General features: G+C 40.7%; 1 protein-coding gene across 14 annotated transcripts in view; it reads left to right on the top strand.

Moving 5' to 3' along the window:
• Positions 1 to 13,250, top strand: part of CAMK2D (calcium/calmodulin dependent protein kinase II delta) — a 145,493-nt gene that overhangs the window by 94,126 nt on the left and 38,117 nt on the right. For all 14 annotated transcript variants that reach the window (XM_082236991.1, XM_082236993.1, XM_082236990.1 and 11 more), the window contains 6 exons: positions 159 to 261; positions 1,472 to 1,555; positions 2,759 to 2,853; positions 4,597 to 4,719; positions 6,592 to 6,675; positions 7,854 to 7,896. In XM_082236991.1, the coding sequence (XP_082093117.1) occupies positions 159 to 261; positions 1,472 to 1,555; positions 2,759 to 2,853; positions 4,597 to 4,719; positions 6,592 to 6,675; positions 7,854 to 7,896 (532 nt within the window). The remainder of the gene's footprint in view (positions 1 to 158; positions 262 to 1,471; positions 1,556 to 2,758; positions 2,854 to 4,596; positions 4,720 to 6,591; positions 6,676 to 7,853; positions 7,897 to 13,250) is intronic.

The following is a 13,250-nucleotide window of genomic DNA, read 5'->3' as shown; positions in this document are numbered from 1 at the left end:
TAAATGCACAAAATTTAAAAAACAATTAAAACAGTTTTTTATAAACTGAAGACTATAACAAAAACAGTCTCTGCATCTTCTTTGTAGGCATTTAAAGAAATGATGACTTACGTGATCTCTCATTTTCCCCCATTCCCTTTCCTCTTCCCTGCATTAAGCCTGAGAACTTGCTCCTAGCTAGCAAGTCAAAGGGAGCAGCGGTCAAACTGGCAGATTTTGGATTGGCTATTGAAGTGCAAGGTGAACAGCAGGCTTGGTTTGGTAAGAGAACATTCTGACGTAACCCATTTCCTCTCTGTATCTATCCTGCTGTGCCATCTTATTCACATGGAAACTAAGAAGCTGCCTTATATCATTGGCCAGTCTAGTTCAGTATTGTCAACACCGATTGGCAGCAGCTCTCAGGGGTTTTGAGTCAGAGTCCTTTGCAGCTGTACCTGGAGATGCCAGGGATTGAACCTGGAATCTTTTGCATGCAAAGCATGCATTCTCCCGCTTCCTCAGGTGGGTGGGTTTTGGGCACTTCCTGTACTTTATCCCTAGTCACCATTCTAGCTGATTCTTCCCTCAAACAGCTCCCCTCCCAACACACCTCTTGAGAAATGCTGAGCATTAAATCTTTTTGTGCACAATCCTCCAGGAAGTTACTAGTGGCTTTTTTCCCTCAGCTCCCATACAGTTGAACCTACTTCACAGGGTTGTTCTGAGGGTAGCATGGCATCTGTACCACCTTCAGTTCAATGGAAGAAGAGCAGGGTACAAATTTAATAAGCGGTGGTCTCTTATCTTCATTGTCAAAATGAAGTTTTGTAGGCCCAAGACTTGATTACTGTCAGTCTTTCCCCTTCCCCTTTTATTGGGGCCTATATCTCCTCCATATAATGATACCAGGTCAACCGGGAGTCACTTTGTGAACATGATGATATCATGATAATACATAGTCAGCCAGGGTAGTAACATCACTGAGGGAAAACCAGAACATCAAAGATGTATTGGAGTGTGTTGGATCACCTGTCATGTACCGTAGGCCTGATCCTGCAAAATCTCTTTAAGGAGATCAGCTTACACCTGATTCTCTCTTAGCAATTTGCTGCAACCCTATAGAGCTCCCTCTCCGGGACGCTGGGGGAGGGAGAGCAGTTGAGGAAAGATAATTCAGAAATTGGGTGGGGTGCAAGTTCACTTTTCTAGAGGGGCTGAAGAAAGAATACAGGAAGCTTTCTCCCCATGTACCTGTTGAGATTCTCTGAATTCATTTGCCTTTTTCAGAGCTGAAAGCCTGAAATTCTTGAGACGGATTCATACATGCCTATTTCAGAACAAGGAGCAGTAGATCTCTTTCCCTGCAGATAGTTAAAGTTGGAAGAGTTGCTGAAAATGCAGTAGACTCACAAATATCTAAAGTATGTTCTAAAAGAGTGACTGATGTTATATGGATCGTTTTACGAGAATGATGCTTTCTTTTTTTAAGGTTTTGCTGGTACGCCAGGATATCTTTCCCCAGAGGTACTACGAAAAGATCCCTATGGAAAGCCAGTAGACATGTGGGCGTGTGGTAAGATCTTTTTTATTTCTGGGATTTTCTTTTTCTTCCTTTAAAAGCCTCCGTAAGTGAGCTTTTATATTTCATTGCTTTGCTCCTCCTAAAAACCTCTGCTAGATACTATTTTTTATAGACCCATTTTTTACGGTATATAACTTTCCAAGACAGTTTACAATAAATCATTGCAATATAATTAAAATCATGTGGACGTGGGCTGGCATAAATTTGGAGGAGGAGAAGGAGAGATTTGAAGGATGTTGGTAGGCAGGAGAATAGAGCTGGCCCCTCTTCCTTGTTCCTGGGCTGGATCAAGAGGCATTTGAACCCCATTCCTGCTCTAGGGGGAAAGGGCAGGTACCTTTATTCAGGGGATATTTGGGTGGAGTAAAGAGATAGTGAAAGAATATATACAGCCCTTCCATCAGCAAATGGCTCTGATCTAAATATGAGCCCCATTTCGCATCAGCATAGCCCCCGTCCAAATCTGCTTGAAAGTTTTGTTTGCTCTTTTTATAAGCTGGGTGATCCAATTGCAGAAAGCTGTGTCAGTTCCCTTGGAAAATATTTATTTGAGTCGTTTTGACTTAGTTTAATGCTGTTGTCACACCACAAAAAACGGTCTTGTAGATTTGGAAAAGGTTCTGAAAAGGGCGAACAAAGTTGATCAAGAGGATGGAACGACTCCGCTGTGAGGAAAGGTTGTAGTTTCTGAGGATTTTTATTTTAGAGGGAAGGCGTGCAAGAGACAGCATTATAGAAGTCTATAGAATTATGTGTGGTAAGCAGAAAGTGAACAGAGGCAGCGTTTTCTCCCTCTCGCAATGCTAGAACTCCTGGGCATCCAATGAAACTGAACGTCGGAAGATTCAGGACAAATAAAATAAAACAGTGATTAGTTCAAATATGGAACTTGCTGCCAGTGATTACTAACCAACTTGAATGGCTTTGAAACAAGATTAGACAAATTCATGGAGGATAAAGATTGCCATAATGGCTGTGCTCCGCCTCCAGTTTGGAATCAGTATGCTTCTGAATACCAGCTTGCTGGAAAATGCAAGAGGAGAGAGAGAGGGCGCGCTCTTCTGCTTGGGTCCTGCTTGTAGGTTTTGCTTGAGCATCTGACTGGCCACTGTGAGATGGTGGACCCGATGGGCTATTGGCCTGTTCCTGCAGGCTCCTCTTATATCCATGTGTCCTTATTGTCACCTTCCCCAGGTGTTATCCTCTACATCCTCTTGGTGGGATACCCTCCTTTTTGGGATGAAGATCAGCACAGACTCTACCAACAGATCAAGGCTGGAGCGTATGATGTAATACCTCAATTTCTTGTTTTCTGATGATAGCTCACTATAATATGATAATAGTGGGGATGACAGTGATGTAAAACGGCCAAGTATTAGCTTGTGATTCTAGCATCCAGTCATTCCTATGATGCGTTGCTGTTTTTTCTTTCATTCCTATAATCTGCCTACCATTTTAATATACGAGCAACATTGCACAATTAACTGTTCAGGAACTTTAAAGAACTAACGTATGGGGAAAGCAGCTGTGATGTAACAAGAGAAACCACAAGATTGTATATCCCAGGGATCCCAACCTTTTTGAGTCCAGGGACACATACAGGGAACAATGATTTGCACCACAGAATGCCCATTTCACTGAAGAAAAAATTGGGAGTTCTCATAACCCCCTGACAAAACACCTATACACCCGCCCCAAAGCAAATAAAACACCAACAGAATAAATAGCCCAGCCCAGCCCACAAATCAAGTGACCTCTTCACAACCAGACAAATCTCCCTAAAGCCAACAAAGCTCAATTAAAAATAAAAATTGAGAGTGGTGGTGGCCATGTTGCCATGTTGTTCATATGAACAAAGGCTGATTTGATTTCTTTTTGAGGTAAAACAAGGTGTACATTTTCAAAATAATAAATAACTGATGACATAAACAAGGGGTATGGAAGATTTGGTCTTCCTGGTGCTTCTGTACTGCACATGCCCATGACCCACTGTACATGCTGAAGGTAGCTGATGGGAGCTAGAGTCCAAGAACATCTGATTTCTGTTCGCTGTCACAAACAAAACTCCCTCTATGTAGTTCTTAATGCCTTTTTAAATTGTCCCTGTCTCTATTATACACACCTATAACGGATTTTCCTCTCTATACAAACTCGCCCCTCCCCTTACATTTTCTGGTGCTGCTTACATTTCCTCATTTCACTCTTCAGTTAGATTTGTCACAGATTCCCGCAGCTGTGATCTCTCTTGGTTCGCTTGCAAGTTTGCATATGTGTGCCCGGGACGGATAATTGTGAAATGAGCCATGCAAGATACCAGCACCGCCTACAGTATATCCATCATACTTTCTCACAGCTCAGAATCCTTGAGTCTGGCAGCTGCAGAAGCGGCAGCCAAAAGACGTTTCAGAATTATGAGATGTTTCCCCCCCTCCTGTCAAGCTCATTCCTATGTGATGCCCATAGTGATGTGTTTTCAAATGGACAAATGTCTGTTCTTCAGCATGATTATCCTTCTTGCTGACTCGGAGGACTCCTTTGTGCAAATTGCCTTTCATAATGTAATAGCCTGCTCTCAGGAGCACAGCCAGCAAACTTAACAGGTGTTTGTGCTTTCCCTGGTGATGTGGCTGCTTGTGGTAATCAACAACCAAGAATTAGTGCCATTCAGAAGTGGGTATCCCTTCCCACCTGTCTTAGGAGATTATTCTCACCTGTTCTCCCCAGCACGTCACTTCATATTGCTCGTTGTTGCTTTTTATTTAGATATTTTTAGGCTTTGCCGTGCCTCTTGGGGTCGTTTGCATTCTTTTTCTCTAATAAAACAAACAGACATAACGCGTGTGTGTGTGCTTCAATTAATTTTCTGGGTCCACTCCCATTTTATGCTTCTTTGATTTGATTCAACTTGCTTAGAAATCAGGGGATTTGAAGGCCCAGAAAGCATAGAATAACAGCCATTGAAATTCCTTTCAAATTCTGTGTGTCAAAGAATCTTGATTATGTGTGACATGGATATGGTTTTTTCCCCCAAGTTTCCTTCACCAGAATGGGACACGGTGACCCCAGAAGCCAAAGACCTCATCAACAAAATGCTTACAATCAATCCTGCCAAACGTATCAATGCATCAGAGGCCCTCAAACACCCCTGGATCTGTGTAAGTAGGCTTCTACTAGCTGTCTTCTTTGGTCAGGGGGCAAAGTCCAAAACTTGTATCCCATGCCTTTCTATTCCACTTGCAGTAAAATATTTCATGATTTCCTTCCGTGATTACCTGAAATCTCAGCTCAGTGCTGTAGTCAACAATTTGAGAGCCAGAGTAATGATTAGATTGTTACCTAGCCCAGGGGAGATCTGGGTTCAAGCCCTCATTCAGCCATGAAGTTCATGGTCTGATTGTCACCATCCCTCTTAGTCAACTAACCTCAGAGGGTGGTGGTTGTAATAAAAATGGGATGGGGAAGAACTGAATACACCACTCTGAATTCCGTGGGAGGTAATTTGGATATTAGTATAATAAATAAATACATTTAGAAATCTGATAATTAGAATTGTTGCTGCCCAATGAGAATCATTTTTATATTAATAGTCAGGGCACCACAATTATAATTAACCTTTTCACCTTAAGGTGAATTATATTGTAATAATAGTCTGTAAATTCAAATAAGGTGTAGGGGATATGTGTTTTCGGCTCACAGAACACCGGTTTCAATAACTGGAGTTCGGCAGTACCACGAATACTACAGTGGAGCACAAATACCTATCTCACCCTTATACAGTTAACCCATATTAGCTCTTCCTCCTCACTAAAATGTTAGAGAGGTTGTGGAACATTAGGCTCTAATCAATATATGTGGTGGACATTTGGGAAAGTGACTCAGTTCTGGGAGGAAGTATTTGTTGAAATAAAAGCAATTACTGGACAAAACATCTTTCATTGTCCAGAGCTGTTACTGCTCATTCCCCCCCCCCCCCCGAGGCAGATAACATGAACTTACATCTCAAACCTCTAATAAGTTCTCCTTTACTATCAGGCAGGCTGATAATAATGAGTTGCTGGAAGAACTTAGAGGGTGCTGCTCTGACAAATTGGTACAATAAAGTATGGCAAATAGCACTTGTTGGAAAAATGGACTAATAAAATAAAATTGGCACAAGGTTTAAGGCACAAATGCTTTCTTTTTTGTAACTCACTGGTATGGCTTTAGTGTGCATATGGCTAAAAAATGAACAGGGGACTCCCTTCACATTATAAAACCTTTTGGTTAAATTAAGCTGCTTACCGCTTTCTATACAAATGGTAATCTGGGATAAGAATTTAGTATGTTATTTTGCATGTATTGCCCAAGCACCATCTTCTGGTGAACCCACAAGGACCCTGAGATTATAATCTTATGCCTTTCTTTGTTTGCCTCCCCCATGAGAGGTCCAGAGGGTGGCAACACGAGAATGGGCCTTTTCTGCGGTAGGGTTTAGGGTGGGATATGTTATTGCTTAAGTGTACGATGTTGTTATATCCTGTAAGAATCTACTAAAACTAAAACAACCACAGTATAATACTGCATTGTAATACTGAACAAAACTACAATGCAATGCAATAAACCCCCCCCCTCACAAATCCTTAACCTCATTTCCATTGAATTCTATAGGACTTACTTCTGATTATGCCTGGTTTAAATCCTGTTTAAATACAGTTCATTATATTGAAGAGCCAACCACTTTTAATTAAACACTTCAGACTCTAAAGTTTAGATATGAGGACCTTGCACTGCTCTCTGATCATTTCAAAGGATTATTGTTGTTAAAGCAGGGCAATTGTGGGGTTCTTTTTGTTTTATTTAGTTGCAGAACCAGTCAAATTGTGGGAAGAGTCTTGTCATTTTCTTCAAGGGCTCCAGAGTTGTCATTGGCATCTGGAAGTAGCTCCAGAAAACATTGTTCATGGAGATTGTTAATACTGAATAAATTTGCAAATCTGGTTGCATGTACCAAAACACTTCTCTCCCCCCCCCTTTTTTTTTTTCTTCAGCAACGTTCTACTGTGGCTTCTATGATGCACAGACAGGAGACTGTAGACTGCCTGAAGAAATTCAATGCAAGAAGGAAACTTAAGGTAAGGAAGCAAGTTTCCCCCCAGACATCCTGCTAGTTGAGAAACTGAAAGCATATAGTTAGTGTCTCTTAAAAGCAGCAGGTATTCATTAGCTGAGTGTCTGTATTCTCTATGGCTGCTTCTCCCTCTCTCATACGTGACAGTAACGTTTCCCTAATTTTGCACCTCTTTCCCCCTTGAGTTCTCTCCTACCACCAAACAGTTTCTTGGAGGGAGGGGGTTGGAGGGGGGGAACGTTTCAAAAACAAAAGCCCTCTCACAAATCAAGTTCTCAGTAAACGACAGACTGGGAATGTTTATGCATACTAACTGTATATGCATACTTCAGCTTGCAACATTTGACTTACCATCATTCTGATCCAGTACTTCCAGTATATTTCCTCCCCTCCCCTCTGTACTGTCCAGGAATGTTCCATAGATCATTTCCAAACGTTAAAGAAAACAGAGGACCTCTTTCTCATACAGAGTTCCTCCCACTTCAGAGTCCTTGCAAAGATTTCAATTAGCAACAGCACCTCTGCCCCATGAGTCCTGTTGTAGACTGAATGAGAGAGCGCCTGTTTGCACACCTCCACTCCACATTAACGGTGATGCAGGGTTTTCTTTCAATAAAGTCTAAAGTGATTAACAAAGGATTTTAACTTCTGACCTACACATTTAGAAAATTATATTATTCAGTATTATTTTAAAAAAAAATTTTGGGAGAGCTTTGCAAATAGTTTTGAACAGCCCTGTGTTCCTTGAGGCAATCTATCCTTTACACATTTTATGCACCCTCTATTTATGCTTCAGGCAAGCAGCCAGTACTGTATTGTTTCATTGAGATTTTAGCGTGGGCTACAGTTCTGCCTGCCCATTTTTTAAAACTGAATTGCATCCTCGTCTTGGTTTTAACGTGGGAAATTGATTCCAGTATTTTGAACTGTTTTTATTGTCACTTTGATTATTTTGATTTTTTTGTGTAAGCTTTTGAGTTTATCTCATCAGGAAAGGCTGGGTATAAATTTTAAAATAAAGAAGCATGTTACATAGTCACATGGGCCATTTAAACTTTTCAAATGTAGGAAATGTTACCCAACAGCAGGTCTCTGTGTGTTTGAAATAAGAGAGAGATCCTTTTGCTTATCTTCAGATATACTCTAGAGGATACGGACTTACTATGTTGAATGTCTTTTTAGGGTGCCATTTTGACAACTATGCTGGCTACAAGAAATTTCTCAGGTATGTTCAGTACACTGTGTGACACCTTATTACTAATTGCTGAGATGTATATGTTCCTGTGGTACATGTCAAAATTCGTTCATCTTTGCATGTGTCCGGATGCCATATTTGTTTAATACACATCTGTTTGCTTTGCATTGGCTAAGTAAAATTGGAGTGAGATGAAACTTTTTAAGCGGGCATCTTGTTAATTCCATTCTTCATCTCTGGTCATTTCTCACTGCCTTTCATATTATAGTAGTTAGACATGGTTATTAGATCCGCTGGCATTGTTTACAACAACCTTCCCCGACCTGGTGCCCTCCACAAGTTTTGGGCTAGAGCTTCCAACACCCTTGACAGTTGGCCATGCCAGATGGGGCTAATGGGAGCTGTAGCCCAAAACATCTGGAGGGCATCAGATTCAAAACGATGACTTGAAAACATGAAGACTTTATACCATAACGAGTTCTCTTCTCTTGGGATCAGAAAAGCTATATGCCAAAGTAGAAATGCTAGAGATACCTGGAAGTCCTTATTGAAACCTTTTCTGTCAAACGGCAGGTCAACTTGCATTTTGTTGATACTGGTCTACTTGATTTTTAGAGTTGTTGTTTTCGACATGCTTTTGGATGCTCCTTGGAGTGAATTCCCCTCATTTTAAAGGGCAGATTATGGCCGCATTTACATTTTTTGTTTTATAAGGACCTCCCGTTTGGCAGCCAATGCCAATTGAGGAACCCAAAAATTATAACTTTAAAGATGGTTTGGAAAGTGAAAGTTGAAGACTTGCTAGTCCAGTTCAACCTTTCAAATAACTTTTCTACATGATATTTTCCTACTAATTTGCAAAGACGTATATCACTTGAGGTAAAGCGAGATGAGCGCCGCAACCCGAGTCGGTCACGACTGGACCTAATGGTCAGAGGTCCCTTCACCTTTTATATCACTTGAGGAGAATATAAAATGCAAAACCTAGATGATACATAGATAGAAACATAGATAGAATCTAGAGAGCAATCTCCATTATCTTATTACCAACAAGACATCTTACCACCATTTGTTGAATTTGCCACTGCAGACAGTGCCTGATTACCAAATAGGGAAAGTAGGCACCTATGGGCCCAATGCCTTTGTCTCTGTAATATAATTCATTAATTTATGATTAGCCTATCACATTTTAAACTATGGCAGAACACTTGAGATATATGGTGTCAAATTTAACATCTACCACCTTCAGCTGAGCATCAAAGTGAAGAAGTAAAGACTTCTGGCTAAAACCAGACTATAATAGCAAATTATTCAGGTTAGTGAAAATCCAAACAGATTCCAAATAGCCCCCAAACTATCTGTTCACGGATATAACAAGTACTGAACCAAGATGCAGTTGTGACAGAGTTAAGTACTTTACGAATTTAAATGTGAATGGGAGAGTTTACACTGGTAATAAGAGAAATTAAAAGGCATTGCTCTTGTCAAGTACACAGCCCAGCCTCTCTGTTATATGCTAGGATAACAATAAACTACCAAGAACTGTGTTAATTTCCATGTAATAATCAATTGCAAATGAACTGAGCATTCTTCAGGTCCAGTTGTTGCCACAAAAGTTTTGATTTTGCAGCAAGAGGTGTTAACCTTACCTTTTTGTGGCTGTTCATACCCACTGCTTGTGGGAAATGATTAAAATGGTAGTGTGGAATCTAATGAATGTTTTTACAAAACTGCCACACCCACCCATTTAACCTTAGTTCTAGTCGAAACATCAAACTAAGTATCTTCTCAACAAAAATAGATTTAAAGATGTGTCTGGTCACCTGCAATGGTTGTTGTTCAGCACCCTATATCCACTGTAATTTTCTCTCCTTTTTTGTAACCTTCCCCAGAACAAAGAATAATTTTAATATATTACTCCATTCATCCATTCCTGAATTGACCCTGTTCTGTTCTTTCCATTCTTCTTGAGTGGCACTTGTCTACTGTGGTTAATTTAAGAAAAGGTGCCATCCAGGGGGATCTAATTTTGATTTTTGTTGTTGCATCGCATGCCTTGTTGGGGAGTAAATTGTCCATAATGATGTATCTATAAAAGTGTTTTATTTATTTATTTCCTTTTTTTGTTGTTCTTCCTGTAATGTGGAATGTATGTTTCTTGTGAGGTAAGCCCCCTCGGGAGCTGAAAGGAATGTTTTTATCTTCATTCTCCCAAACAATGTGCTGCCTGTCCCAAATCACTCTTGTTTTTTGGTACGCTGTGTCTGGTAGGAACTGGGTGTTATAGCAGTCCCGTGACGTTATCACGCTGTGAGTTTCCGGCCTCCTCTGCTCCATTTCATTGGCTGCTGCTTGTGGGGGCAAGGGAACTTTCAGTGAGTATGATATCATGGCATACTTTGTAGTACTAGATGTTACTGAGGAGAGAAAGAGAAAGAAAGAGGAGACACAAAGATGCTGTTTTTCACAACAGTCATATGACTCTAATAACATCCAGTTCCAGCCTCAATTCCGTTTCTTTGGGTTAGCTGATATATAAGTAGGACATTATTTAAATTCATGACCTTTTTACTATGAAAAATTGGCAAAAATTCACATCTTCTTTTTTTGTTGTTCTCAATGGTTATTAGGGAATATACTTAATTGAAATTGGTGTGTCTTTCATTGTAACTATCCTCTACAGGTTCAAATGAATGGTTACAATATGCTCAGTGTAAATCACCCCTTTGTATATTTTGATACTGTAGCATCAAATATATCTCTTTTGGCCGAAATAATCCTGTGAGGTAAGTTAAAATGAGAGTTAGTTTCCTAATTCAGATATCCATTTCCTAGTTTGCTAAACCATAGTTTAGTAACTGGGAATGAGCGTCAGAACTCCCCTTCCCTCCCTTGTCCCTTTCCTTCCTTGGCATGCCAATACCGTATAGCTTAAAACTACATCTTCCCATTATTTCTGGAACAATGTGATACAGTGCAGCATCAGGATTACCCACAGTTTGCACATGGTTCAAGATGGTGGTAGGTAAGCTGACATTAAACCACAGTTCCCCATTTTGGCTGTAAAGGAGAACTGTGGTTAAAGCTAACCTGGATCTTCACACCAAGGAATGTGGGAGATAAGGGTGGAGCATGTTGTCCTGATGTTCCTTCCTGGTTGCTAAAGTGTGTTTTCGCTAGCTGGGAAATGTATATCTGAACTAGGCCAGTGATTGGTTCAAAGCCCAGCCCAGTGGCTTTTGTAGCTGAGATTAATTATGAACTTTTGGTTGGATATATTTTACTCACTGCCCCATAGTACATATTACAGCAGTGCTTACAGCAGAAGGGGTGAATTCCAAATTTATGGCTGTCATAGTTGTTCTGTTGATATACAATGAAATATAACCCAAAGAACTTTCAAAAGCCAATCCAACATGTGCTCATTACATCTAAGCCAATATGCCACAAGTTCACTAAGCTTAGTTACTAGCAAAGTTGTCATTCTTTTCATTTGTGCTTTTATCCCTTAAATGTTTTTAATGTTTAAAAATGTATGCACCAGTTGTACTGATTGCTGCTGCAGTATAGTGCCACAAATGGCTGTGACATTGCAAGGATATTGCCTCATTGTTTACAGCAGATATTTAGTCCTAATGGTTGGCAGTTGGGTTGCTGCTTCATTCTCAGATAAAGGACTTATTCTTTAAATGTATGTTGTATCACTGTAGTGGAATTGTAAATACGATGAATAAAGACCATGGGTTTCTGTATGTATGGGAAAGAGCTTGTGCAGCACATTATGCTCTGCCATTTCCCACATGAGGTAATGGGTGATGCAAGCAACGTGTGTATGATTGTTCATTATTTCTTCCTCAAAAAGAGGGCTATATTAACTGGAAAATGAACTTGCAGGTTGTTCACGAAGACTAGGGGTGGGGAACCTTAAGTCTGGGTGCTGAATACACAGCCCTCCAAGCCTATGTAGCCCTTTTCCAGGCCAGCACCATCCCTAACTGACCCTTCTTCGCACCCTCTTTGAGTATTTCTGCCAGATTGGAATGTGGCCTTGAACTCTGATAATTCCTCTTTCTTCCCCGGATGGAGGACAGAGGAGTGTGTGAGTGTGTGTAGAAACTAGCCTACTCTGCAAAGGTAAAAATTTCATTGATTGATCTGCCCACATTTGCCTGTGGTCCACCCACCACTGATATGTGACCACTGGAGCAGAGTGGTCCAACTTTTCATACCAAGTAGGCCACAAGAGTACTTTGACGTGGAACCTGTGGGCTGCACACTGCCTTGTCACCTGGTGCGAAGGGGAGAGTGAGCCCAAAATTTGATGCCTCCCCAGCCCTTCTTCTGCCTTCCCAAAGCCAGCTAAGCAAGGTGTCCTTCTTTGGGAAGGAAGCATAAGGCTCTGGCAGGGTCCTAGAGCCCTCCCACCTTGTCCCCCCAGCTGGGAAAGCACAGACTAGGCTTTGGAAAGAAGGTTGGAGGACTCTAGGAACCTGTCAGAGCCCCCACACCTCCTTTCCAAAGCTCAGCACCTTGCTTACCAGGCTTTGGGAAGGCAGCGCAAGAACTGCAGGGAGGGGGCGTCAAATGTTGCCAAGGGCCACCCAAAATGCAATGAGGGGCACATGCTGAACTGCCCTGCATGGAGGCAATGTGGCCCTCAGGCTGGGAAGAGTTCCCCACTCCTGATGGAGATCTATGTAGGTATAGCAGACATTTCCTTGTGTATGCAGTGGTGTCCCCATCACCATGCACAGGACTCCATCTGGTAAGTTGCCAAACAGATACTCAGTTTCCCTGTTTTCTATTTAGAGCATAGTAAAATATCTGCATGGGCAATTATTTCACTTGTACCAAGATGGTTATATTTGTATTGATAATGTGGTGCAATTTCCTCAAAATATCTTGTGAAAGATATAGTTCCAAATGCATTTATAATTTAGAAAATTGCTTCCTTTGTGATTATCAACATCATACTTTCACACATGACTATTATTCTGAACCACCTTAATTTAAAAGAAAGTGATGATATCTGTCTAAATATTGCAAAATTTTAATGGCAGTTGGGTTTAAATTCTTAACGATAATCTGACCCTAGTCTTTTCCACGCCGCTTCTATTGGGGCAAATTCCTTGTGTGCACAAAGCCACAGTAAGATAGATGTGACAACCAAAGAAGAGGGAAATAAATGATATTGTGTATCTGCAGAGTATTCCTACTTCTGGCTCTCTTACTAAAAAAACAAATGCTGAGCACCATCCAGGAGAAATTGTCATATGTATGAAAAATATATATGCTTAAATTAATTAAAAGTTTCATCGGATAATAGCTGAGGTTTCATTGAAGGCAGTGGGATTAAAATGTTTAGTCTTTTTAATTTCAGCTAC

The sequence above is a fragment of the Podarcis vaucheri genome (assembly GCF_965113315.1).
Source record: "Podarcis vaucheri genome assembly, chromosome: 9".
In the NCBI taxonomy this organism is placed as follows: domain Eukaryota; kingdom Metazoa; phylum Chordata; class Lepidosauria; order Squamata; family Lacertidae; genus Podarcis; species Podarcis vaucheri.
Note: the sequence above shows the minus strand (reverse complement) of the source record. Positions and strands in the feature narration are given on the sequence as shown.